The sequence below is a fragment of the Varroa jacobsoni genome, unplaced genomic scaffold (genome assembly GCF_002532875.2).
Source record: "Varroa jacobsoni isolate VJ856 unplaced genomic scaffold, vjacob_1.0 scaffold_555, whole genome shotgun sequence".
NCBI lineage: Eukaryota > Metazoa > Arthropoda > Arachnida > Mesostigmata > Varroidae > Varroa > Varroa jacobsoni.
The window spans coordinates 134,970-161,802 of record NW_019213457.1 but is presented as its reverse complement, the minus strand read 5'-3'; the positions used below and the strand labels follow the sequence as shown (position 1 = coordinate 161,802).

Here is a 26,833-nt window from a genome sequence, read left to right as displayed (position 1 = left end):
GCATAGCGCCGCAGTCGTTGTTATCCTTGATATTTATGTTCTAATGTGGCTGAAGCAGCAGCGGCCGTCGTTGGCATAGCCCGGGTTGGTGTAGCCTTTGTTGGAGTTGTTGTTATTGTCACTGTCCTTGCTGCTGCTATAGCTAGCAGCACCGCTACACTAAACGTTAGTTGGTGGTAGTTGGTTGGTTGTTGTTATGGCAGTTGGCGTTTGCACAGTTTGTCGACAACGTAGTAGAGTATCCATGTTTTGGTCGCCCGCTTGTTGTGCTTGACGAAACAAATTGACACCACTGTGACTCCAGACTGGGTGATTGAGTCCACCGAAAACTCTTTTCGGGACGAGTACTATAGTGTGTATAAATAAGACAACTCTATTTGATGCATTCTACACGTTATACATATGTTATACAGTAAAGTAAGCGTTCAGATTAGATTATTTCTGTTAGTGATTGTCTTCAAGACACAGAACTGATGAAAGAAAGTTCAACTACATGGTGTGATATTTGTGAATTAAAGCGCTATAGTTCAATATTCTGGGTGTGTTCGTGAACGGATGTGGATGTACCTATTCGGTGGAATAGGATAGTTCCATTAAGTGCCATTGTGGTATTGTCCATCAGAGGGAACATTTCCGTAGCAAAACTTCAAGATGAATTTGCAAATTATCTCGAGGGTACCCCGGTCTTTTCCGATGTATTATAACATCAGTGTCTGCCTTCCTCTACTACTGCTAGTACTGACTGCCACTTCAGTTCTTGCAATGAAAAAAGCAGTTGATGTGGCCGAAGAAAATTGGAAATGGCTTCTGGCCGATGAATGGATGGTCGCTTTGTAAGTATTATAATTTATAAACAACACCTGCAGCTTTTTTGATTTTATATTATGATGCAGCTATGTGTGGAATCGTTGAGTCGTGCTGCAGCTGTGTTCAAGTTAACACATGACCCAGCATAACCAATAACAAAAACATATTGCCTTGTTTGACCTGATAGTGCAACGATAATAAATTAATCATGCTATTATTACAATAATTGTTTATCGTAATGATTACACTTCTTTAATAAGTACATCGCCGTACAGTTATTTAGACAATAAGTAATTTAGTTCTTTTGTTTACTTTTATCGAACATAATGCCAGCGTAACGTGTAGCCTTAATGTCATATAGTAGTACGCATTTATTAAAACATATTCGTTTGGCCATATTTCTCACCTATTTTAGGTAATTTAATTTCGTTAGGTGTAAGTAATTAGCTTCTTGGGCAATGCAGAACTCGAAAAATAGAGGTGTGAGTTATCTGTATTCGCGAACAGCCATATAATTAGCATAGTTTATACGGCTTATACTTCAGAAATGTAACACAACTGAGTGATGTTGTTCTGTTACAAGTAAATTTTCCTGAAACAGCTTGTGAATTTCACGGAAGAAAACCTGAAGTATACGGAGGCCAAATCTAGGAATAGGGTGAATAAAGTTATAGCGATCTTAGCAATATATAATATTAAACTCGGCAAAATTCAACCACGTCCCACAGCCATGAACTGCATCCTAAATTAATTTTTTTAAGAAGCAACATTTGGTTATAAAAGAATGCAACTATAATTTACAGCATATAAAGTTCACTGTTGTGCTAAGAAGCCCGAAAGCAAATGTACATTATGCAATTAAAAAAAATATGAAACAAAGCACTCACATTTGAAACAATTATTTCTATATTCTTTAGTATTAGTGTTTTTATGTATGTAGAGAATGCTAAAAGTTAAACATTTGGTTTCAATAGAATTCTAATTATATCAATCCATATTAGTATAAAAATGTGCGCCATACAAACATGAAACTAGCCACGGACACCAGAAATATAATAGTATCTTATCATGTTTCTTTAGACAAGATTCGTTCAAAAAGATTTACAGATAATACTATGCAAAAATATCAGAAACAATTGCATTATATGTTGTTTTGACTTTATGGCAGTGGCGCAAAGGCGTCGCCTCTTATTTAAATAGAGATACCGTGAATGACACCCATTGAACAATGTGAAACAATGACATATATAGCAGCGTTTCTATATGCTCTTACCCGAAGCTTTTCCGCTAATTATTCCCGCTTTAATCGTAAATAGTATTAAATAATTGGTAAAGATTTAAAAATTGTGACATTATACGGCATTACTTAATCACTATACACCGTGTAACTAGTACGGCATTTTTCTGAGATACTTGTTTTGAATGAGAACCTGTTGTGAAATTGCGATATTTCGTGTAAAAATAAAATGTGGGTTATAAATAAAGAAATCTCTAAAAATGTTGTTTATATTTTTTGTTTTTTCTAATTGTTGTTTTTAATTTTATCGGTTAGAACTGAATAATTTACTGTAGTTGATGGTTTACAAGTTTCTGGATCTGACCACCTGTGCCTCTTATAGCTCGTATTTGTATTTAATTTGTTTTTTGGAGATCCGTGAGGAGAAAGATCAGGTAAGTGAAATTTTTGATGCTGCTAGGTCTACGGAGCCAGGTTGAGTTACGGAATGCGTAAAAAAGGCGTAAAAGGGGATTTCCAGTACTACAATAAAAATTGGGAATTTTAGTTTTTGTCTGACGTTTGGCAATAAAAGATCTCCTTGGTCCTTTACTTGGCTGAAAAGGCGGTTGTGCGATAGAGTCTGCCAATACCCCTCGCCATTACCTTATTTGACCGCTTGTTTTCTCTTGTACGGGAGGCTGCGCGCTTACCGGGAGTGGCTGTGTAGATCATGGTAATGTCAACTGCTATTGCTAGCGGTCGCCAGTGTGAGTTCGAAACTTCTTGCGTCTTGGAAGTAATTGCGTAGACAAGTGTTGCAGTTCACTATAAGTCATCCATGTAAGTTACAGAATGGATTGTTGGAAAAGCGTATTTTGGCCATTTGCTAGTCAGCCGGGCTGTATTGTATAGCGTAGCAGTTCCGAAATAACGCTGATTTTTTAAAACACCTAAAATTAATTAGGCAATCTTAAGACTAGCTGGAGTGCGGTTGCTGATGGTGTTAGAAAGATACATGATATTTATTCTGATGTGTCATCCTCTCTTGCTAAATAGAAAGATTTTTTTTTTATTTTTCAATGTTTTTAGCTGTTTTTACTTTTTAAAAAACTCCTCGGAATGTACCGAAAGGGTATAAAAATTTGCCCCCACGGAAGGTCTAGCCAAGGCGGGTTGTTGAATTTATTTAGGGTTATTCCAACAGAGCTATTAAACGACATGATGACCAGACGCTATAGTGACCATTTACTAACGCTGAAATTGAGCCAACGACAGCCAAATATTCATGAATACCATGGCAACGCACAGATGCGCGTTAGCCAACCAGACCACGCTGTCCTGACCCAGTTCTTTCAAACTAGGTTAGTGCCACCCGATAATTAGGTAAACGAGGAAAATTGTTCAGGCTTTCTATTAGTATTTAAAAGAGCATAATTTTTCACCACGTATCAGTTCATCTGTCACCCATTCTTTAAAGCTATATTTGCCCAACGCTGTGTTAGGTTAATGGTAATAAAATTAAACCGCACCCATGCTTTCAATATATTGGTCTTAAATACATACTTTTCAAAGAAATGTTTCTCAATTAAGCCATAAATTCATTTTGAAATGTGCACATATGTATATTCAAAAGATATATATGTGTTATATATAAAGTCTTAACGATAAACAAATTGGGTATGAGCAGTACCACGTAGTGTAAATCGAGTAGGAAGGTAAAACTGTCTTTGTAGTAAATAATCCAATTTTACTGTCAAAGAAAAAAATAGCGTTTTTTTAACTCTTGAAACATCTGCCTTATATAGTCAGCATTCTCGAATGTCTTCAAAAAATTAAATTAAAAAAAAATTCTTTGACTGTAAGCGAAGTCGGCTTTTGCTGTCCTCGGAGCATTTCGGTTGTTTTCCCATGCTCGGGTAATATTTCCTTTTCTTGCTTTATCAACAGGTTATTTAACGGGTTTTTCATTATATTATATTTTAAGACGTTGGGGCGGAAATAGTAAATGCGCAGTAGGATTAAAAATGTAGTAGAATTCTGTATATTTAAAGTCAGAAGTGGCCTTACATTCTGAAAGGAAAGTTTCTCAATAGTTCCCAATTTCAAGAGTTTTCATTCCATGTTAGTTGAATTAGCAGGAAATATATAAATTATTGCAATAACGAGGGTGCTTAACTGTGCAGCATATTTGGAACTGGGACAATTTTCTAACATTATGCCATAGCGTTATTATATGATTGAAATGCAGGAGATACGACAATGATTAGTATGGTAAATCATATGGTTTTACTGACTAATGTTCGAACGCCCCGTAATATGCTTATGACATTGTATTATATGAGTATAAAATGAACATTAGAATGTACAGTTAAATCCGTTTTCCACTGTAATAAATTGAGCACCTCTTTCCATTTTATCAGATGTGAAGTAAAGGCTCCTAACGGTCAAGAGACTTTTTAAACTGATCGGTGACTTCTGGCCCCTTCTGTATATTATGCACCTTTAAATGGGTGCATAAAATAAAAATGCCATTTTATAAGCAAATTCAAATAAAACAAAACTGTGATTGTCTTGTATGAAAGAGACAAGATCAACCTGAATCATTAATCTTAACATCACCTGGAGTCGAGGATGTATCGCTGAAGAATAAACACATGTTATGTTTGACTTCACTGAATCACGCATTGCTGTAGGATGCTACTTTTACGTCACGCCAATACACGTCAATGTGGCTTAGTGTTCATGCAGAGTTAGCCTGGTGATGGAAAATTTGACTGCTTGATGTTTCATTTCTCTCATGCGCTCCAAAATATAATTCCATTAAAAATATTACTGTATGTACTGACTTTTATTGCAAATACTGTTGAGTTGATTATTAATGTGTCTATATTAAATAATGTTCGTTAGTAAGAACCCTTAAAAAGCTTATTGACTTTTGAAGACTATTTGATATTCTAACCAAGCATCGCTATTAACTAAAAACGATGTTTGTATATCACTTTTCACTTCGATAGTGAGTGAATATTGATGGGATGAATTTCGTTGAAATCACATGGCTTGTATTTTCTTGTAATTGATGGAACCAGCCATTCAATAAGTTCGATATAGAACCGGCTTCGACCAGAATGTCGTCATACCTGCTAGGCTGATTTTTTTCATTTATTGCTATGCTGTAATTGGCGAGCTAACAAGGTGATCATTAAAGCGTTCAAAAAGCACAAAATTAATTTTTATTATGTTAAGGTATTTTTTTTCGGTTGGTATATCTCTCTTCGATTTAACATTATCCAACAAGGCTTTTTTGCATAAGTCTATGGACTAAGTACGTACAGTACGCAAACGACTAATATGCCACTACTGTCTTTTACCTGCGATGTTACAGTGTTGCTCCATGGTGCCCAGCCTGTAGAAGAATGCACGAAGCTTGGCAGGAATTCAGTGACTTTAGTGAGAACAAGGGGTTCACAGTCGCTAAGGTGGACATAACGAAAAACCCGGGTCTCTCGGGTCGCTTTATGGTCACTGCACTGCCGACAATCTATCACGTCAGCGACGGAGTATTTCGTCAGTATCGAGGAGCCAGAGACCTCGATTCACTGATATCCTTCATTGAGCAAAAAAAATGGGAGCATATCAAACCAATTTCAAAGTGGAAGCACCCAAGTTCATTACAGATGACTATAGTGGCTAAATTCTTCGAATGGTCGTACCATATTCGGGCCATCCACACATACCTTGTCGACCAAGGTATTCCATATTGGGCTAGCTATTGCTTGTTCGCGCTTGCTACAGTGATAATCGGAGCCGTTCTGGGTCTTATGATTGTCGCCTGTCTCGATTACGTGTTTCCTGGCCGACCGCAGGAATACCAGCAGGCGCCTGAAGTTACGGAACGTGAAGGTAGTGACCTAGAGGAAGAAGAGCCTAGCCAGGGAACAACGAAAATAGATAGAGGTGACATTAAAGATAAGCCGGACAACAAGACAAACAAGAAGAAGTCGAAAAAAATAGACTAAATTCAATTACAGGATCAAATTCAGATGGAAATTGCAACAGTAGCAGTCACTAACACAGGATAATCGCAAGGACGTGCGTACTTGTTCACGTATTCAAGAGTCGACAGAAAAGACTAACAGTAAAACAAGATGACAATAATATTAATTAATGACTATTGTGTGAGAGTACTGCACATGTGGTGTGCCTGTACTGAAGAAGCGATAACGTAATTGAATGGTACCCTTTATATGCTTAGGTTTACGTAATATAGGTTCATATTACGATTATTCAAAGGACACAACAAAGTATGGCTTTGATTTTCAAGAAAAAGCAATCTTTGTCTCCTTTGGAATTAGTAGAGACGAAGAAGACAATAGATGGTCAAACTGCTACATATAGCCAGTGCATGTACAATGATAGACTAACGCGTTGCGTCGTCAAGATCCTGGTTTTGATGTATAAACATCCACATGTATAAGTCTTTATATGTTTGGAGCGACCAGTTACTTTTGATGACAGTCAAAAATATTATACACAGCCTATTTAAGTATAACATAAAACTACATAAATATATAAAAGGAATAGAAAATACTTAAGTGCTTCTTGCTATAAGTGAACAACTTGCAGGCGTACAATGCTACCTCATCGTGCTATATATTCCTGAGTACACTTTTTCATAATGGTGCAATTGCCACAAAGAGATCGCCTTTCAAAGATTACTTAATATAATATGATAAGGGTGACTGATATCCATTTATAGTTGACAGATGAATTCGAGTTTTTGACAAAGCCTTTATATAATAACTATATATAGACAGAAGAGTGGATGTGGATAAACAATAATGGACGTGTTTGTTCTAAAGCATAAATATATAGGGGTTTCTGTGTAAAATACTACTGCGCTAATGCGCATCGTTCGGAGTCTTCCATTATAATCATCTCACTCAACGTAGTAAGTATATGCCTCTCGCGACTGATCAAACGGTAGACTGATGTATCTGTTGGGTACGCAGTTTACGTGTGAGACTGAGAAAGAAGGTACTGTCAAATAAATGTTCAAGCTGTTCAAATAAAGCAATGACAAAAAGGTGGCAAAGTTTGTTGAGTGTGTTTTTATTTATTTTGTATACATTTGTCTATTATCTCCCTACTCCTCTGTTTCTTCTATCGATTTTCCACAAATTATATATATATATATGGAAAGAAAATTACAGATTATGGCCGACTGTTGAATCGTGCCTCATCGTGGACAGTAGAGGCACCGTTATCAAAGTAGGTCGGAAACCTTTGGTCAGCTCAAAAGCGATTGCCAATCAACGCTAATCTTCAGATAGCAGTTCTTTTAACTCAAATGCATCTGTATGACTCGGCAGTGGACATAAATTAACTATTCGATATAGGGCCAGAATGACCATACAAGTAACTCGTAAACATGTGAAAGCCTAGGATAAGGAAATAGCAATCGGTAAAGTACGTGTTTCAAGGTAAGATTCAGCTTCTCAAAATTCATTATCATCTTTTTTTTCATTATTGCACCTGCTGCTGCTGTTGTTGGATAACGGCGGCAACAGAAGCTGCCGCTTGCTGCTGCTGTTGGATTTGTTGTATCTGCTGTTCTTCTTTAATGGCCTGTTGTTGTTGTTGCAATTGTTTTTCTTTAAGATTTTGGTAAAGCGTAGCCTTTCTGGTCTCCGGGTTGAGGCCAAGCCACATACTTGTCGCTGGTTTGCGACTTTGATTCTCCTGTATTACGCAAACACAGAAAAGAAAAGGAAAACCTTCTTCGGTTATATACGCCTAGTTTGGCCTCATCGTTTCTCAAGAATATGATTCACTTCAATGAAACCACCCACGAAATGACTACGCTATCGCCCATTTGTTATATGTTGAAATAAATATCAACAATATAACTTGTTCGAAGGCAAAGTACCAAGCTAGCATTTCAAGTTTTGTGGGTTTATAAGTCAACGAATGACAAATAGCTGAAAATTATATGAAAGGACGATACACAAGCATGTGAATGAAAAATTAAAGGATAATCTCACTGATAAGTATATAATAGACCTGCGTGGTTTACTGTATCTTTTATTTACCTTGATAAGTCCAAGCAATGAAGTTTTTCCCAAAAGGTCAGGAGCAACTCGAAGTCTTTTTGGTCGCTGGTCATCAGAGGGTGATGAGGGGGTTCCTGAAGTGTCTCCAGAGTAAGATCCAACAGGTTTTAGCTCGGATCTTACAGCCACTCCATTTTTTGAAATATCGCCTGCACCTAAAGAAAAGTTGACCATTTACAGCATTTTCTATTAATATCATATTTTTGCTACGTACCACGTACTTTATTTGTCTATGAGGTTGCCGACTTTAACAACTGTTAATGCATAAATACTAATTCATTGTCCCATCACTTACTTGCCTTACTATTTTGATATCATATATGCATTAAAACAAGATAAATTATACTTTCACGCATAGGCAGCAGAGAGGTTCAAATCTGATAGGTTGTACGCACAGACCAAACCTAAGTGCATTTCAGGTGTTTCGTCTAAATCTCACATGGAGAAATACGTTTTCGTCAGCTATGAGAGTATACTAAAAATAATACTTATTCATGATAAAATAACAACGAAAACATTGTAGATCCAATGTAAGTCCCCTGTTTTTTTATTTTAGAAATGTATTTGAGTTGAATAATTCTGGTGAGGCCCAAGCATACCGATTTTTTTAAAACCACGGGGTTGTTTGGTATTACTATGTAAACACAAACATCTTTAGCTCTGATAGTTGACAAAATATATTGACTTTATCAATTTAACAAAAAGCGGATAATTAAACCAGCGTTTCACACGATCTACCTAAACTGCCGTCGAGGTTCCGTAGAACTAACAAATATTCAAATTTACATATCTAGTAGCCCATGAGCACTAATGGAAACGTATAATCCTAAAAAGTTTTTGAAAAGTCTCTGGACCTCTGACGACATTAGATGCCAGCATATTTCGCTGGGGGGATAAGTTACCGCTGCCAGCTTAGCTGCTCGTCAAAAGTGACTGAAGCAATAATTCGACTGAAGTACCTAGAACCGTCATTAAGGGTTTGTTAGTGATTAACTTGTTAGTAGTACCAAATGTTTGCCTTTTACTAGTGCTTACCTCTTTGGTACAAATGAACGTTGTCTTCTTTAAAATTTTAAAGTAGGCAAAGGAAAAGCAGTACCGCGTGCGCTTGATACTTACTGTTAAATAGGAAGATAGCATAAATGGGCCTTTAGGAGAATGTCGCTGTTATTTTTAACAATACAGATACATTTCCTGCATTTTATATTCCGCATATATTAAAAAAAACAGCTTTTTTAGAACGCTCGAAAGGTTGCGAAAGAGCGTAGCGAGTATAAAATAGTTGATATAATACCTTTACACCATTCTAGTCATAGTTTTTGAAATATTTACAATATAAATGAACGTTTCAAATTTTACGTCCGGCATTACTGTTAATCGTTGCCTTATAAGGTTGGTTCAAATCACGAAATAGAGTGTGCCTATGTCTAGTTGCAAATCCAGATCATCTCAAGTGTCTCAATGTAGGCAAGTACGTTACCACTGCGCCATCGCAAGACTAAAATATTTTTAAAGACTAGCTCTTGAATTTTATCAATACCTTAACTGTGCTCGAATCGCACGACGATCGAATTCGCCAATTCTGAAATTCTGTGCATACTAGAAGCATTATTTTATAATAATAATATTTATCGACAAGAGGTTGGTAAAACAGCTTGCAATGCATTATCAAAAAAGTGGAGAGAAATTTGCAATCCTTTTGGAAACTTTATAAATAACTGTGAATGAGACGTATAGATTGTAAAGGACGAGCCATTTCGGCCACCAATTTAACCTTCAATCCAGTTATGTCAAGACTCTACGTTCAGAGCAGAGTAAATAAAAATCATTCCTTTTACTCACAGAATGAAGATGTGTGTGATTTTATCGAATATTGGATCTTAAGGGAAGCTTTAGATAAATAATATACCGACTGGCAGGGACTGTCACCGCACACTGACTTCTACTATTTTACATCCGGTATGCATAGAGAAAGTGCCTAAAATATCGCGGTCAATCCTTCTGGTTATCAGTTCTCGTTATAATCTGAACGCGTTGACAGTGGTTTAAACGTTGGTTGAACGTCCTAAAATATTAGCCAGTTTAGATTACCAAACATTTTTAGAAGTTCGCCTATCATAAGAGTACCAGAATTTCTTTGACAAAAGCGGTACACTACTCATAAGGTCGTTAGCTTAGCTAGTGTTATAGCGCAACCGGCCCGAAGCTCTTTTGACAAGACATTAGATTTGTATAGGGGGTCAGCCATCTAATACACTTCAGTAGAAGCTTGAAACGCGAAATTTTAAAAAGTTTGAAGCTTTGTAATTCGACATGTGTCTATGATGTAATAGCGATAAGACAAAAAGTACAATCAAACCAAAACAACAAGATTGTAACCAAATAATTGGACAGTTAACGGCATTAGGTGGTGCTTCCTTTTGGTGCCTTACACGCAGTCCTTTAGCAAAAAATATAATTCAGTCGACGAAAAAAGCTGCACATAACAAAGCGCATGGGTATGAGCACTTTATACATTTTGTGTAACCAAAAATGATTTAAAAAAATGCCTTCCGAGAACATGTAGTACGATTCTTAACCGGTAGATGCTTCTTTGTCTCTTGGTTTATAAAGAAATTCTTTACATATTCGTACCATATTAAATGCGTTCACTTAACCTTTAGCGACGGGCGATGTATTAATCGCAAAATATGGTTGGGCGATGGTTAATCGCTTTGATTCAGAAACAGGTGGTTTATTCTTACGCGTGATAAATTACCTGGACTTCCTTAATTCAGAAGACGTGGTATACCTCCACTATTCAACTTTTAGCTTACACATGAAAAGTACTCCTACAATTCAAGAAAAGGTAAACTTTTCTATTTTTGGAAAACTTACTTTCCTGCACCTCACCGGTATATTCATATTTACGCCAATAGTGTCCAAGATAAAGGATGACTTAAAAGCGCCGTTATCATACCGGGAAACGGCGAAAAACAGCATTCGTTAAAAGTTTATTGCCAACTCACTGACCAAGAAACTGAATATCTATTTAGATAGCGTACGTTCTATTCCAGCGGAACAATATTATTATCAGAAGAGATGGCATGTTATGATCCCGATGGCCGACAGTCAGGAGAACACTGGCCTTACTACGTAATCTACATATACGGTGACCTGTCGATTTCAAAGTAGACTTCGACTTTGAGCTTAGGCATAGGGTTATCATTATGCTAACGGATGCGGCTATCGTTAAACGTGGTCAGTTTTCTTTCAGCAATTCTGCAGAGGAATAGAATAACGATAGAGTGACCAAACTTCCGCTTTTCTTACGAAAAATGAGTATAAGACAGACTAGCGTCTATTTTGGGCTAATTTTTCGCACCTTTCTTTTTAACACAATCTGATTAAAGGATCTCGCTGATGAAATTAAAGGGCCGAAAAAGTTCATACCCTGCATATGAACAATTTAATGATGTACGCGTTTAGCAGGTTCCAAATGTACTCTAGGGCTGTAAAATGGGAAATTTATTTAAGATATATAAAACTCAGAATCACCGCTTCGTTGTTCAATGGGTAATTTTCAGCCCAGGTTAACCATTTTTTATATTAAGAACTGCTCTTGTTCATTAGGGATGAAACTTCTATCGCGCATTTCTCCGAAAAACGAAAGACAGCGGTGGCGACCACATTGGCGATCAAACCGCTTCACCTTCAATTCCGATGCGTCCCGACTAGGTTTTACCATGGACTTTGCAAGGAACAAAACCTTTAACAACTTAATATGGATGTGTAGGTATTAAAAATATCCAAATTAGGGTTTATAAACCTAACTAGATTCATACAGTCCATGTGTCGTAGTGCTCTGGCGCTTTTAAGCCCGCTCTCACTTTATGTTGTTAATGTATTTATACGAATTACTTGAGTATTACCAAAAAAGGTAAATAAAAGACATTTAATTAATCAGTAATTCATTAACTGGTTAAGGCTGCTGTCAGCACTCTCGTGCATTTTTGTAAAGTATTCCTCGAAATGATGAATGTTAAGCCTGTTTTTTATATTCACTAACAAATTTGATCATCTGGTCATTAACATACGACGATTAATTAGAAGCATTACTATACTAATAATAATAATGACTATATATATACAACGGATAAACTGACTACATCCTTCGATCAACAATGCCTACCTATACTAGGGTATATATCCATTTACCGCGGTGTAGAACGAATGTAAAGAAACTATAGAAATACATTCAGCTACCATTTTTATTTCAGTCTTCATTTAAACATTAGAGTAGACTCATACCTGCTCCACTGCAGTTCGCCGTACTTTGCCCTGGAGCTCCGGTGCCTGGAGTTCCTGCTTGATGCCCTTCAGTTCTTCTGCATTCAAGCAAACAATCTAACACCTGCTCATGTTCTGTTGTACTGCAGTAAAGTCTCAATAACTGCTCCAATTCTGCCCACAAAGCCCTAATTCGTACCAAATTTTGCATACAAAAAAGATGATTAGATGACAATATAAGATAATCTTGCTCGCCTAATCTAAGTACCGATATAGTGACTTATCGTCATGTCATTTATTATATATCAATATTCAATCATTCGAGATGACAGCATCATCCTACCTTGTTATATATGACTTTTTAGAGCTGTGACCGATTTAAGAGTTATTTTTTATTCTTTGCGATAGCTTAATTTATTATGACTTACCTTATTATCGAGTTTTGATTAAAGCAATATCTAATATTTCCCAAGGAAAGCTGCACCATGTTAGTTGTTACATATGTAATATGCTTTAATTGGTACTCTGATAATATTATTATAGTGGAATTTTTCTTACCTGTAATGTTCTTCCTTTCTAGGTCCGCTTTTGGCAAACCGGCCACCCCCTAAACCACTAGCGACAGCAGCGACCGACGAGAGGGCTAAAGCGGTTCCTTTGGCTTCCATGCTCACCAAATTTAGAATCACCTATAAAACGACGATTATAAAGAAGTATTTTTGGTTGCGATAGTTTTATATAAAGGTATATTACATATAATTGCTGAAATGTAAATATTTTTCGTTACTGATTAATACGCCTGTAGATGTGCCAAATATAAAACATTTATTCTATACAGTACTGAAATGTGCTCGGAATCGATAAATATTCAATTTTTTGAATCCATTAGGAAAATAGCATACGAGCTTTAAGAGCTCTGATATTTTATGATTGAACTAAAAAATGAGAAGTTAATCAATACCACTCGATAAAAGGCCGTAAAACGTCGTCAGTCTTTGGATGCAATGATAGCCTATGGTGTAAAATGTCCAAACTAAAAAATATATGTTGCAATAAAAATATATCTGGATTTAGGTATCACTCACATCAGAATAACCAGTTGTACGAGAAGGGAACAAGGCCTTCATTGCAGAATAACTAGAATTGTCATCACTTGGAAAATCGTCGCATACAAGCTTCTTATGCAAGAACTTTTTAACAGTTAGTATCACTGAAGTCAATTCGTACAGGATGTACTATATGAAAGCATAATGTGCTTACTCAATTTTATTAAGCGTAATTTTTTTTTTGTTTTTTTAGTGTTTACCTAGGTATTCCATAATTGTATACAAACTTCTTTAAAGTAGTATGCGGATTTCTGCCATTTACCTTTTTGCACTCAATCACTTGTTCAGAAGTGATTTGAGGTTTCACTATAATACTTAGCAAAGGCTCGAGGTGGCTTTGGACATTATACACAGCGGTCGCGCTAATTACCAAAGGCCAATAAAGCGTCGAACGAGCAATTGCAGTTTCTGTCATCTCAAGGGGAGTGGGGCAGCTGTTATCATTACTGCAGCCGCCGCCAGACATCTAGGTACAAGAGCGAAAATATAACATTATTTTTATTATAAACTGTAACTATAATTCGGATTTAAAGCAGCTTGAAGTGTTTTGAAACTACAATGCAGGCACTGAAATCACATGAAAGTTACGATTAGACTAAGCATGTTTTAAAAGGTATCATAGTTATGTTCGGTTTACCTTGCTCTCATGACTTTGGCCAGTTCGAGGTTCGGTGTTGTAGGGTATTAGAAGATGTTCTTTCATAAAAAGGCCGAAATCAGTAATACGGTAGTCGGTTACCCGTCCTCCGCTGCCCTCGCTTATGCTCGGTGGATCCTCCAAAGCAGAACGCCCGGTACCCAGTGTGTGAATGTAGATTTCTCCGCCGTGACTTGCTAACATATGACTCAACAATTTCTGATCATTCATGGTAGGAATAAGATAAGAAGATTGTCAATATAATTTTGCGCAATTCAGGACATACCTCAAATATATATATATATATATATATATATATATATATATATATATGAAGGTAATACTTTTTAAGCAAAAATGGAAACGAATGTTTGTTATATTTCAAAATGCTAGTACTAAACTAAATACGCCCTTTTATGCGATAAGTTTCTGCCATTTTTCGGATATTGCTATAATTTCATCACCATAGAATTGTTGTGTTCCCTGGGCAAAAAACTTTTGCATCCTATTATTGAAACTAAACAGTACTAAAGGAGTTCTACAGAAAGAAAAAACATATGATAGATTATGTAGGAGCCAGGCTTTACGACGTACGATTAAAATTTCCTATTCAAGTTCTCTCAGTTTTTTCTACCTAAAGAGAGTGTGTTCAGACTGGTTCCGGTCGATTTTTTATAATTGTTTAATATAATCTTCTTAGTTGTTGACAGTCAGGGTTCAAACCGATTGTTTGCCAGACAGCAACAACACATAATGTATGATTTCTTTCAAACCGCAGATAGCATCGTAGCAGCACTTTCTTCGCCGTTAGTCTAAGCTTTACCACTCTACAGACTGTGGAGTACAGTTTTTCACTTTTTTTTTTATACATATACTTTAAAAATGTTTTAAATTACACATCACTGTCCTATCTGATTCAGGTATGTGATTTCATCATCCGCAACTAACTGTTAGAAATCACCCCATTTCGTTATACTTCTATCGAGTTTTTGCAGATAGAATTACAATGGAGTAAATTCCTTTGCGTCAATCCATGTGACACCCCAAAATCGAGCTTTTTTGTAGCCAATTTTCTTGCTATGCTTATTGTAATACAACTATAAAAATGATGGATTTTTCCAAAGCCTTCATTTTTAAGTCGCCCTATCTTAAATCTGAATAAAGGCGTGTGAACAATTTTAGCTCGTCGAGTATTGCCGGAATAAAGCTGATCCCAGGCGACTCGTATTACCTGCGCTATGTGACTTTGAAGTCATGTAACCGAAAAAAGGGTCACTACATTTTCAAGAGCACAATAGGGTGTTAGAAGCGAATCCGGCAGATGTGGAAAGTCAAACTTATTGAGTTTTAGGAAGAATTAATTTAGAAGGACAAAAATCTGTTAGTTATAAAAAACTAACGCTTAGTGTTGAAGTTTTTGTTTTTCGAAGACCACAATGCTGCAGAGATTAATCGAAGATTAGTGGAAACAAGAGGCAAAAAGGCTTAAACGAAAGCACAATACGTGAATGGTGCAAACATTTTAAGAATGGAGATTGGTGTGTTGAAGCCCAACAAGGAAATGATTAAATGTCGGAACCTATAGCAACACGCACTGTCAGGATCGCGGAGGCTGTTCGTGAACGTGGTGCTGGGAGTCAAAAATGCGATCGGCCAAAACTGGTATTTTGCATCTAACGTATTACAGAATTATAACGTAAGCACTTATAATAGGGACACTGAGCAAAAAATGGGTCTTCTGTGAACGAGCTCCAGGCTTGTCGAACGCGCATGTTTTGTATTCCATGTACAATTTGCGAGCTTTCAAGAGAAACCCACCTGAAAGATATGGTCGCCACAGAGAAAATATGGTTCAATCTCTATCGCCAACCGAAGAGGGACTGAGATTGTGTCTTTCTGGATAGAAATCGAGTTCGATGGCAGTGTCCAGTAGATTCGGGCATAAGTTAATGGTAGTACTTGTAACGGATATCAAACGCGTCTGTTAGCATGAGATATTCGCCGAAAATAAAGTAATGACTGCAGCTCGCTATCTTGAGTTTCCCAAGAGATTTGTATCCTGTCGGCACAGCAATCGAAAGTATACAGTCTATTTATCTGATAACAACACCAGAGCTCATCGCCATGCCTCAATTCCTTCCTGAATTGGGCAAAGGATATTTAACGTTGACTTTCATTCGCTTATTCTCTGGATTTAAGTCCGTGTGATCGCAAGGCTTTTTATTCCCTAAAAAAGGCAGCTGGTGTGAGAACGTATCTCACTATGAGTTTATTTCAAGAAGTTATAGGTTAAGAACTAATATATGGGAACGTAAATGGCAGGTATATGGCTGTCCAGAAGCTGCCTTGCCGCTAGGACAAGTGTATAAAAGAAGGAGAATGTCTCCAATACATGCCAGAACATTGTATTTATTTTACTTCAAAAGTTATTCAGTTTAAAAATCCGCCGGATTCGCTCACTGGAAAAACTTTATTATTACAAATTATTGTTGCCAAAATGTTGGTCATTCTATCCATAATGCTTTTTAGCAATACAGTCCGATATCCTTTGCGTTGACACCACTTATTTACCCGCTCTGTTTGGAAAAAAGGTTCTCTGTGGCCAAGCCGCCACCAAAACGTAGGCGGAGTTGCGCAGATACTCTAGTGCTTCGTATCTACAAACGAACAAATATGGGGTCTTTTCTTTTAAATTACTGCAGCAGGACTCGTGCATCCGTGTCACCGTTAAACTTCCTTTCTTACCATCACTAAAGCTGAGCTATTGATCTCAACATTCTTGCGGCTCTTGGGGTGGCTCTCCTAAAAGACTGCGTGATACCCAAATGATAGTTTGAACGAAGCTTTCCCTTGGCGTTTTCTAAGCACAGTACTAAAAACTAACACGGTCCTAAAAAGAATTATGAGTAGAAACCGATGACCCGAAAAACTGTGGATGCAAAACTAGTCACAGTACAGATCGTACTTTCCGCTAACTTATCGACTTGCAGATGGCGTCAACCTGTACGGGAGTGTTCAATCCCTTGTCTAATAAGAAAATCACGTAATGATTTTTCTGTAAGTACGTTATGCTACTAAGATTTTTATTATCGCTACTTGCGAGTCACTTTGAGATCAGGAGACCAAATAATTACGAACTGGGCACGACAATCCTGTGATGGGCGACGGACTCATAGAGCATGCGCGTACTATATGAAAATTAAATTTTTTTTTCGCTGCTTCCTTTCAACCGCCGGCAACAGTACAGCCCTGTTCGAATCTTAATAAAATATTTCAAATTGTGATTTTTTTGTATGTGATCAAAAAATAAATTCTACGATGAAATTCACACCCTCGAAAGAACTCATTTCCATGGTTGATGCAACACCTACTCCTACTAATCAGTTTGACCGTTTACAAAATGTTTTTTTTTCAAATTTACATGCCTGAAGTAAAAAATTTTAACTTCAAAAAATAACTTAAAAAATAAAGTTATTATAAGTTTAAGTTTAAAGTTTTACGCTGTTAAAAATTTATAATTCATTGAAAAAACAATAACTTTTTCAATCGATCATTTTAACCAAACACGGTGGTACTAAATATACAAAAAGTTAATATATTTAGTTTCGAGGCTTCGAAAATCGTTCTGAGGGCTTGAATTACTCCGTAGTTGAGAATGATTTCGAATGGGTTCTACTCGTTTAAATACTGTCGTTTTATTATGTATATGTAGTTCGCGAATTGAAAAAAATTTCATTCTCGCATTGTTATTGCTAGTAAGTACAAATATACTATTAAATTATGAAATGCGAATCATCCATAGACCCTCCACAAATTAAAGTTCGCCATGAATATTCTAGCCGTGGTGAGCGTGACTCCCAACATGCACTAGTCGCCCCGAAAAGTTATGCGAGGTACTCTTTGCTGCTGTTTAGGGTGCCTACGACCCTAACGTATTTGGAAGTACAGTTAGGGTATAGTGCTGCAGTTCGTATCACATAGTGATAAGCAATAGAACGCCCAAGATTTCGCTGGCGTGGAAATAGTACTTTTACAACCGGCGGGCTTAATCTGAAAAGTCCATATGTAATACCTTTCAAACAAATAACGGGGATAATTTTCTTAAACTATTCGCAGCAAAAGCTGGTGAATGTTAGGTTAATGAAACCGAGCGACAACTGCCCGAATACTTCCAAAAAACCGAATTTCTGGTTCGAATCTTACATCTTTGTACATGTTGTTTGTACAAAACCTGTCAACTACATACAATTTACCGCAGCGCTTTGCGGTAATTGCTTTGCCAAATGAATACAGGTTTTCCTATGCATAGAATTTTTCTCGTGTAGCGACCTTTTATGTGGTAATCAGCAATTATATAGAAGTATTATTGGTAATATAATTTGAGAAAGCGAGGACATGCACATTCTCATCTCAAGTCATTTGATTGCCAATTAGATGTACCGTGCTTAGTTTTACCTTCTTTTGCTGTTATTTTATACTTGTAAGCAAGTAAAAATTGTTAAATTAATATTATTTAATTCTATATCTCTCCATCACAGGGAGAGCTCCAACCGGATCCCGGTACGTGCAGGTCAAAGTCAAAGGAAAAGTTTAGCTCATTATATATATATATTAGTTTTATAAGATCAGCCGAATGGCTACATTCAATAAATTCACATTGTTCTTATTATTATCACCGACTAAACATAAAACGTGCGAAAATACCTACATTAAGCAAGCCTTGCTTTTTAGTTGACTAGAACCTTCACAAGCGAGCGTTCAATGTAGGGTCATTTTTAGAAAATTCAAGGAGTTTCCAGAATGAACAGTTATCGGGACAACACACCTACATTTAATACCCTATATCTAGTAGCACTCAATCAAAAATATTCGAACAAGATTCAAAAAATTGCAACGTGCCTGTTTCTGGACACAATTGTCTCTCGTTGGAATTGGAAAACTGAACAACCTCTTAGCTCGGCTACTGGGTGTTATCACTACCATTGCTCGAAACAGCCTCTTTCAGCCATATCTTATGGTGCATGAAGTCGAAAAAAGTCACATGAGATATCTGAAAATTCGTGAATTTTTCTTGCGATGAGACTCAAATTTTTGAGTTTTCAGTGTGTTGGCGCGTAAAATAAAATTAATGACAAGTATAATCTTTTTTAATAGTACCTATTACTACTATTTACCTGATCTATGCACAGAACAAACAAGCAGTCTTATCTACCCTCCCATATATTTGCAAGCAATAACCTAATTAAATAATAGTTCTAATAATATTTTACTAATTATTGTCAAAATAACTTTTGGCGCATAACAATAAGCAGTAAGCCTCATAGTCCTTTTTATTCTCTTTTTTTGTATTTAATCGAGCCTTTTATATGTACACGCCTATTGGGTTTTATATGAAGTTCGTAACAATATATAAAATGTGCATATTACTATGATCACTTAGAGTACTGATTTCGAAACACTTTGTGTGAATGAAGCTAGCTAACGTGTGGCTCACCTGACCGGATTTTCTCGGTAGTTCAAGCATAACCGCTCGTCCAGTGAGTAGAAAATTCGTAAGGCATGAAGATGGTCGCGAATTGATGTCAACAGGAGTGATTCGGTGTGCTGCTGTACAGTGTTGAAGTTCTTGAGTAGGCGCTGTTCGGGGAGTGCACCACTTCAATGTTACCTGCAACAATTTTCGCCCGATCATTCCAGTTTTGATTCTAATATGCAGCATACTTTATCTTATAAAAAAAAAAAGGGATGCTTAGAAAGAAAGAAAAATGGTTTCATGTTTGCAAGTGTGAAACGTGCCTTACAGAAATGTTGTTCTCTTTATATTTGGCCCGTCTTCCCTTCGAGTATACGTTTTTGTTTCTTTTTTTCCTCCTTATTTTTTTTTTTATTTTGATAGGAATTACAGTGAAGGGCACATCAAATAAATTTTAGATGTAATTCAACTTTTTGAAAGTAATAATGGTTATCACGGAAAACTTGTATAAGTTTTCTTTTTTACAGTCTCAATTCTACGAATAAATACGATCTTAGCTTGTCACTGCTTTACACGTTTGTTAGTTATGTGACTATTTTAATTCTTCCAATGCAGTTAAAACCTTCGTGAATGCAGGTAAAAACAGGCATACCAATATGAAAATATACAATAATTTTTTGTAACAGTGCATTCACTTGTGGCTTACTGCCAATACTATCTCTTTCACCAGATTTCATTAAAATGTGGTTTACAGAATCTCATTCCTGCGTTGCTTTCGCTCTATCTACCTTTATTCGATTTACTTATATTTAAGTTGTCTTAAGAAATAGCAATACGTTCAAGCAAAGTTAGGCGTAGACGCACGGGTATATCGCTATGAAACACCCACACGCACATATACACACACGGTGATGTGTCAGAGCTATACAAACATATTCTTTTTTCGCAACCGTGGATAGTTTTCTTTTATGTGCTGCTCTACCTGATCGATACAAAGCTTAATCACAGGTTTTCCTTGAAAAATTGAAAAATATCACACTGGTTCCAATTATTATTTAACTAATTTACATACAATCCATATTTTTCAGATGACTTTTGAAACGACTTTTTATAGGGTTTACAGATTGTCTGTATTCTTCCCTAACTTTGTCTCCGTGAGATGATGCAATAACAGTAACGTGTTTATTTACTGAGCTGTACGTGAGGTTATCTATATTATGTAAATGTATGTCTCTGGGCGCATTTTCCTTCTGGCTTACATCTTCCTTTGTCATAGTTCCTGTATGAATGTTTGTTTTAATTAACAGTTTTGATACTGTAGGCAATCGGATGTATATACTGTTTTGGTTTCGGTGATTCCTTCTCGGCAAATATAGCCGGTTAAACGATTTTATTGTCAACATTTAAAGTTATTACAATGAACATTTCTAGCAATCCTCTTGTAACACTCTGCCAAATATGATTAGACATAACTTCTTGCTAATATAAGCTACTACTAACTCTAATTGGGCACTTAGTGTACATTCTTAGAAAATTCACACGATTGACTCATCGACATATTATAAGCCCAGAATTCACACGGTGGTTGAGCCTTTTTAAAATCCACAGATGGATTTTGAGGACAAAGTTTCGTATTTAGAACTCACAATTAAGAAAAATGCTGAAAAGCGGTAGGTGGAAGGTATTGTACATTTACCTCTCAAACGTACGCTTTGCGTACTTTCCCTGCCTTCGCCTTTACTTGCTTAAACTGTAAATTTACATTTTGAAAGACTATGTACCTTTGTCTGTCCCTCTCTTTAGTAGAGGTGTGCCACATACGTCTCTAGGGTAAGTGTATAATGAGCCAATATTAAGAAAAATATTAATTTTCTTACCAGTAGTCGCAGTTTCTCAGATATGGCCGTTTCTGTTTACGAACTCAACACTCGCTAACTTGTTGTAAAAATACCAGTAAGAAAAACACAGATACTCACCCTCTGCTTACGACGACATTGTTTTGTAACATACGCCTTAAACGCTCTATTAGACGTCATTTTACTTCGAATATTTTCACTCCGCGCGAAACATAAAATTACACTCCTCCATAGGCCCAAAAATATTTCAGCGAACACCACGTTTCTATGTGACAATAACTAACTCTCTAAACTTAAAAAATATACCAAAGAAACCACACTAACCTTACTGTAGCTGCTGGAGTCGTGCTTGCAACCATCCTTGTCTTTTAAAAAGTCGGCATGAGCTGCTAGTGGATGTAAAAGTTCTACATCATAGTTGGCTGATGAGTTTGCATTTTGTTCCTCCTTCATAGGAATGCCTGAAGTTTAAAATCATAAGTGCTTTTCAACAATACCTCCTATAGCCGAACTCCTATATATAGATTCTCCTGTATATAGAACTCAACAGTCATTTCTACTTTATAATGCCATTTTATTGACCTTTATACACCTGTTACTTCAAATAACTTTACGATTTAGATAAAACGCAAATTTATTTTAATCACAATTTTATCTTCTTGCTAATATAGAACTGGCACCAATACATTTGAGCTTGAATGTATTGCGTGTGAAATTATAAAGTAATTGGGATCGATAAAAAATAAACATATTGAAGGTAATTGGTTTCTCACGAGGTATCAATACTAGAAAAGCCTAGAACTACACGGATTTTTCACAAATGATGACCAGTATTAATCTAGGAAAGCATTCTGTCTGTGAAAAAAAATTCCATTTTCGCGAGCTTTAAAAAATATGTGAATGTATGGGACTCACTGTTTTTAACTCAGAATGTACATATGTGCATGGAATATAGTGCTTCATCCTATGCTTATTTTTTTTAGTTATAGGTAAATAAATGAGCAAGAAAATTTATAAATAGCTGCGGAAACATACCACTTATTTTTTGTTGTAATTTTTGTGGCAAAAGTTAAGGGATTCGCAAAACTAAATAACTATAAAATAAATTTCTAATAAATACATTTCTAACTACAACGTATTTTAACACTCAGGTTTTTTTATATGAAAGATATTTCTCACAGTTTTAAAGATGTCGAAAAAAACAAAATCTCATTTGGACGACAAAGGGTACTGCAACAAATATTTAAAAAACCTACTATTGAGCATAACACATAGTTTACCGACGAAAGATTTAATGTACAGTTTTTCTTTGATTTTAGGGGTGTGTCAGGCTAATACTTAGCGAAAACACTATGTAGATAATAATTTGCAAAAAACGACAATTTTCAAGTATAATTTTCTAACAGCTTAAGCGAAAATTGCTTATTAGCGAAAATTATTGTGAACGAAGCACGAATACGACGTGGACCACGATGTTACTACATATATTGTGGTTTCTCCTACAGCGTCGTGTATTATTATTAGACTAGAATCACTACTAACCAGTTACAGTGGTAATAGCTAATTCATAATGAGTTTGAACTAGCTGACAAAGTTTCTCCGAAAGAAAATAACCCGATGTAACCTTATGAATCTCAATAGCAAGTAGCGGACTATTATACAATCGTCTGGTTGGGGCGATAGAGATTTCCTTAGAGCCTGGTGACGCATGTATTAACACAATTTCCACTTCATCCAGCGGAATTTGTTTATCGTCCTGGGATGCCACCTTATTGACGATGTTTAGTGTCGTCGCGAGTTTCTTCTCTAACTTTAATATCTGCAACAGTAAATCGTTGAACGTAAAACTATTGTTGCACTGCATTGGGGCAGAAATTATAGGTACATACGGATTACTTTCAAAATATGAATTTGATATTAAAAGTTCTATCTTAGGAACAAATACACAAACTGTAATTCACGATGCATTGTAATCCCGATCCCCAGGAATGACATATCATACTATCAAATGATACCCATTTTTGAAAAACCAAAATGAGACTGGCATCTCATTTCACATTATTCCAGATAGCCGATAATCGCGCATTACAATCTAAACATTAATATTATTATAAATCTCACGGAGACTATATAACACCAAAGCTGGAAGGCAGAAAACGTAGCCCACTAGAACTTATTGATGTAACTATTACGTGCGGCATAGTAATATTACCGTGCGTGTTCTTGGAAGCGTTAAGAGATGTCAAACAACTGCGAAGTACTGCTGATCAGACTATGTAAAGTCATAACAACCTTAAGAGGCAACCCAAATTAACCGTGCCAGTTATTTTGATACTATCATAACTGCAGTTGTGAATATAGGGAGTACTTTATTTTTATCATGTTTACATATTTTTATTCAAATGCAAACAACGCGCTTTTTCAAGTTCTTCAGTACATCACTGTTACTAGCAAACGTGAATGGCTTTTTCTGTTTATGTACAGCTCAATACATGTTCCGTGTTTCAAACAATGTTTTCAACAAGCTTACCTCGGATTCTCCTTGTAATTGCGTAATTACTATGACTCTGCCCTTGTTCGGAACTTCTCGATCTGCTCGATCCAGGTCTGTTCTGCGTGTATGTTGTGCTTCTGACGGTTCACACAATGTGCCTAAAGCCATCTCCACAGCGCGCACAATATCCAACTTGTTACGCAGAGTGGCGGATGGAGGCGGAATCTAGAAAGACAGCGAAACTTTATAGAGTATGTAGGTTTTGACGGTAAATGTTACTTAATGAGCCACAGTGCATGGCAAAACGCCTAAGTGCACTTCGCACTATAGAAACATTTTGTACAACCTCTATTTAAAGAAAACATAGAAAAGATCAGATTTCATATTGCGTGCTACAGTTGGCCGATTCTAATTCGGGAGTTTTTACGTAGGTTACCTTAACAAAATGTTGCTTCCTGGAAGAAATGTTAAAAATTTTAAAAATACAGACACTTGATTAAGTAAAGAACTTAAAAAAATTCAACTTTGTTTTATTGCATGCCAACTGGACCCATATAATATGAACCATTTTTCAGTTTAGCACACTGACCGAAGTTAGGTTCATGTCATCTTATAGAACAAAATGACGAATGGTTAGTGCCGCAGTAAAAATGTGTATCAAGGAAAACTAACCTTTGCAAACGCTGACATTAACTGCGCAACAGACTGTTCCTGCCAGAGATTGAGGAAACGCGAATCATCCCCATCGCCCATAACAAACCGCACTAAGCGGCCTGCAAACACAGCGACGTCAAAAACCACATTGAATCTAAACGCACAATGTATTAGGAATAAACTATGAAATTGATAAATGATTCAGAGTAAAAGTTTATCATCGTAGAATGCACGCTTCTACCGTCTATAATAAACGATATAGTATTGTTCGTTTTACCTAAAATTCTATCAAAAGCCCATCAAGTTTGCGCAAAAAAACGATAAAATTTACCACACGGATAAATGTCCCAGACGATTCGGCAGTATTCCACAGCACTTTCAACAGCACAAGTCCAGAGGCTCTTAGAGATGGGCGCTAACGGAATCAGAGTTCGGGTCTTGGTAATCTGGTCAACGTCAATTGGTTGTTGACAAGACACTGCTAAATCTCCGCCGCGATCCAATACGAGAACAGTTTTATGTGACAACGGAAATGCCTCATGCAATGATGCCATATTTGTCAGAATGAGACACACTGTCTGCTTTCTCACTAGAAATTAGCAGCATTCATTCCCGCAATTTATGAATATTAAAAATATTCATATATACATATACGCATATTAGCTACATTCGTGTAATGCTTATGTATTTTTGATATACTTCCGCTGACCATAAAAATTAAATACCAACAAATTTCAGACAACAACAAAACCGATTTCATAAAAGCCATATGTTCTTTTGAGTGTCAAATGCCATACCCTTCTGAAACCGTCTAAGCGTTGTCTTTATTAATTCTAATTAATTAATTGATACTTTAATAATTAATAAAAGGGGTCTACTAGTAAAATTAAGGGTTCTTTATCCCACTCTTCCGAGAAGACTGTTACTGGTAGCCAACATTACATAATATGTAGTGACTTACGTACATAAAGTATTCCCGCCAAAATATTCCTGATGGCGCAACGAAAAATTGATTCCACTGATTTCATTTTACAAAAAGACATCAATTTTAAGTCGTGGCGCACATTACTTGGTAGTAAACAAAAGGAAAGACGGAGCATCAGCTGGCTAACTGGGAATGTAAACAAGCTTTCTTTTGATTGAAAGCTTGTTTACGTTCTTAAAACTGCGTGTCTGGGGAGCAACGTGAAAACCCAAACATAGGCAATTACCCGTTTGCAGCTTTCAAAGACGATCCCTAGTTATTCTCGATTTGCACACGAATGGGTATTGCACGATAATGTTTACAGCTGCTGTATAAATACCTAAAACAGATATTGCGTGAAAAAAACGCAAGTTAAATTAACTTGGCAGTTTGCACGAAGCTCTAGGGATCGTCGTTGAGACAGCTACCCCGTTATAAATTGATTCTGTTCCGTAATACATCTATGGTCATTGTTAGTTTATATTCTAATTCTTGTATTAATTTTAATCACTTTTATTACTCAATTTGCTAAGCTTTACATGTCCTCATGCTTCAGCGTCGTCAAAAATCATCTCCGGAACTTTACTTTCACGACGATCTCCAGCTTTGGAATGAGCCAATCGCTAAGTTATGTAAGAATGTCGGGAGTGAATACAAATAGTATTTCGTACTCCGAATAAGAGGATCTCGCCGTTTTTTATTTAAAACAAGGTGTACCCAAATAACATTTTACGATTCATGATAAACGATATAGTAAATCAGATATCATTATGCAATATACATTATATATCAGAAGAAGTACTCGTTTTCCTTGCCGACCATTTAGGCGTTGATTAGTCTCATCCTAGGTTAATTTAGAGGCATCTCCATTAATATTATTAATTTGTAGTTCTATCTTCTATATGCATAATGACGAGTAGATACGCAGCATCTGTCAGTAATGAAAAATTATTCTTTTATATCAATTCTGCAACTCAGTAATATGTACTTCTTTTTGGATTATGGTAACACGATAAAGGTCGAAGCACTCAGGATGACCTTAAATTGTTTATATAATGCGTGCTCCTCAGGTGCTATGAAATGGTAAACTTTACAGTGTAATTTTTCTTAAAATCATCATCCGTGAGGATTTTTTGTGTTTAAAAACATCTTAATGGCACTAATATATATGATTGGAACACTCATAAAAACTAATAAGATTATATGGTTAAATTAAAAAGTATGCCAGCTACATTTTATAATTA

The 26,833-nt window shown here is 36.3% G+C and overlaps 2 protein-coding genes across 4 annotated transcripts; one reads left to right on the top strand and one right to left on the bottom strand.

Moving 5' to 3' along the window:
- The first annotated feature begins 139 nt into the window (after positions 1-139).
- On the top strand, positions 140-7,121 carry LOC111261441 (thioredoxin-related transmembrane protein 1). The gene is made up of 2 exons (XM_022834950.2): positions 140-833; positions 5,409-7,121. The coding sequence occupies exons 1-2, from the start codon at positions 652-654 to the stop codon at positions 6,040-6,042; spliced, it is 816 nt and encodes a 271-aa protein (XP_022690685.1). The 5' UTR covers positions 140-651; the 3' UTR covers positions 6,043-7,121.
- Positions 7,112-25,759, bottom strand: asun (integrator complex subunit 13 asun). Of its 3 annotated transcripts, none has more exons than XM_022834942.2 (13): positions 25,587-25,759; positions 24,957-25,214; positions 24,644-24,744; positions 24,008-24,196; positions 23,020-23,296; positions 21,802-21,938; positions 19,643-19,816; positions 14,149-14,367; positions 13,774-13,977; positions 12,964-13,094; positions 12,427-12,593; positions 8,116-8,291; positions 7,112-7,765 (listed from the first exon to the last, which is right to left on the bottom strand). In XM_022834942.2, exons 1-13 carry the CDS (start codon positions 25,723-25,725, stop codon positions 7,550-7,552), a joined length of 2,388 nt encoding a protein of 795 aa, XP_022690677.1. In that variant the 5' UTR covers positions 25,726-25,759; the 3' UTR covers positions 7,112-7,549. The 3 variants fall into 3 exon arrangements, with proteins under 3 accessions (XP_022690677.1, XP_022690678.1, XP_086824822.1); XM_022834943.2 differs by having other exon boundaries at positions 25,591-25,759; XM_086968696.1 differs by having other exon boundaries at positions 24,957-25,106; positions 25,591-25,758.
- Between the last annotated feature and the right edge of the window lie 1,074 nt (positions 25,760-26,833).

Coding starts and splice junctions, on each gene's coding strand:
- LOC111261441 (XM_022834950.2), top strand. CDS start 652: ATGAATTTGCAAATTATCTCGAGGGTACCCCGGTCTTTTCCGATGTAT. Junction 834..5,408: donor GATGAATGGATGGTCGCTTT/GTAAGTATTATA, acceptor GCGATGTTACAG/TGTTGCTCCATGGTGCCCAG.
- asun (XM_022834942.2), bottom strand. CDS start 25,725: ATGCTCCGTCTTTCCTTTTGTTTACTACCAAGTAATGTGCGCCACGAC. Junction 25,215..25,586: donor GGCGGGAATACTTTATGTAC/GTAAGTCACTAC, acceptor GCTAATTTCTAG/TGAGAAAGCAGACAGTGTGT. Junction 23,297..24,007: donor AATTACAAGGAGAATCCGAG/GTAAGCTTGTTG, acceptor TTACTGTTGCAG/ATATTAAAGTTAGAGAAGAA.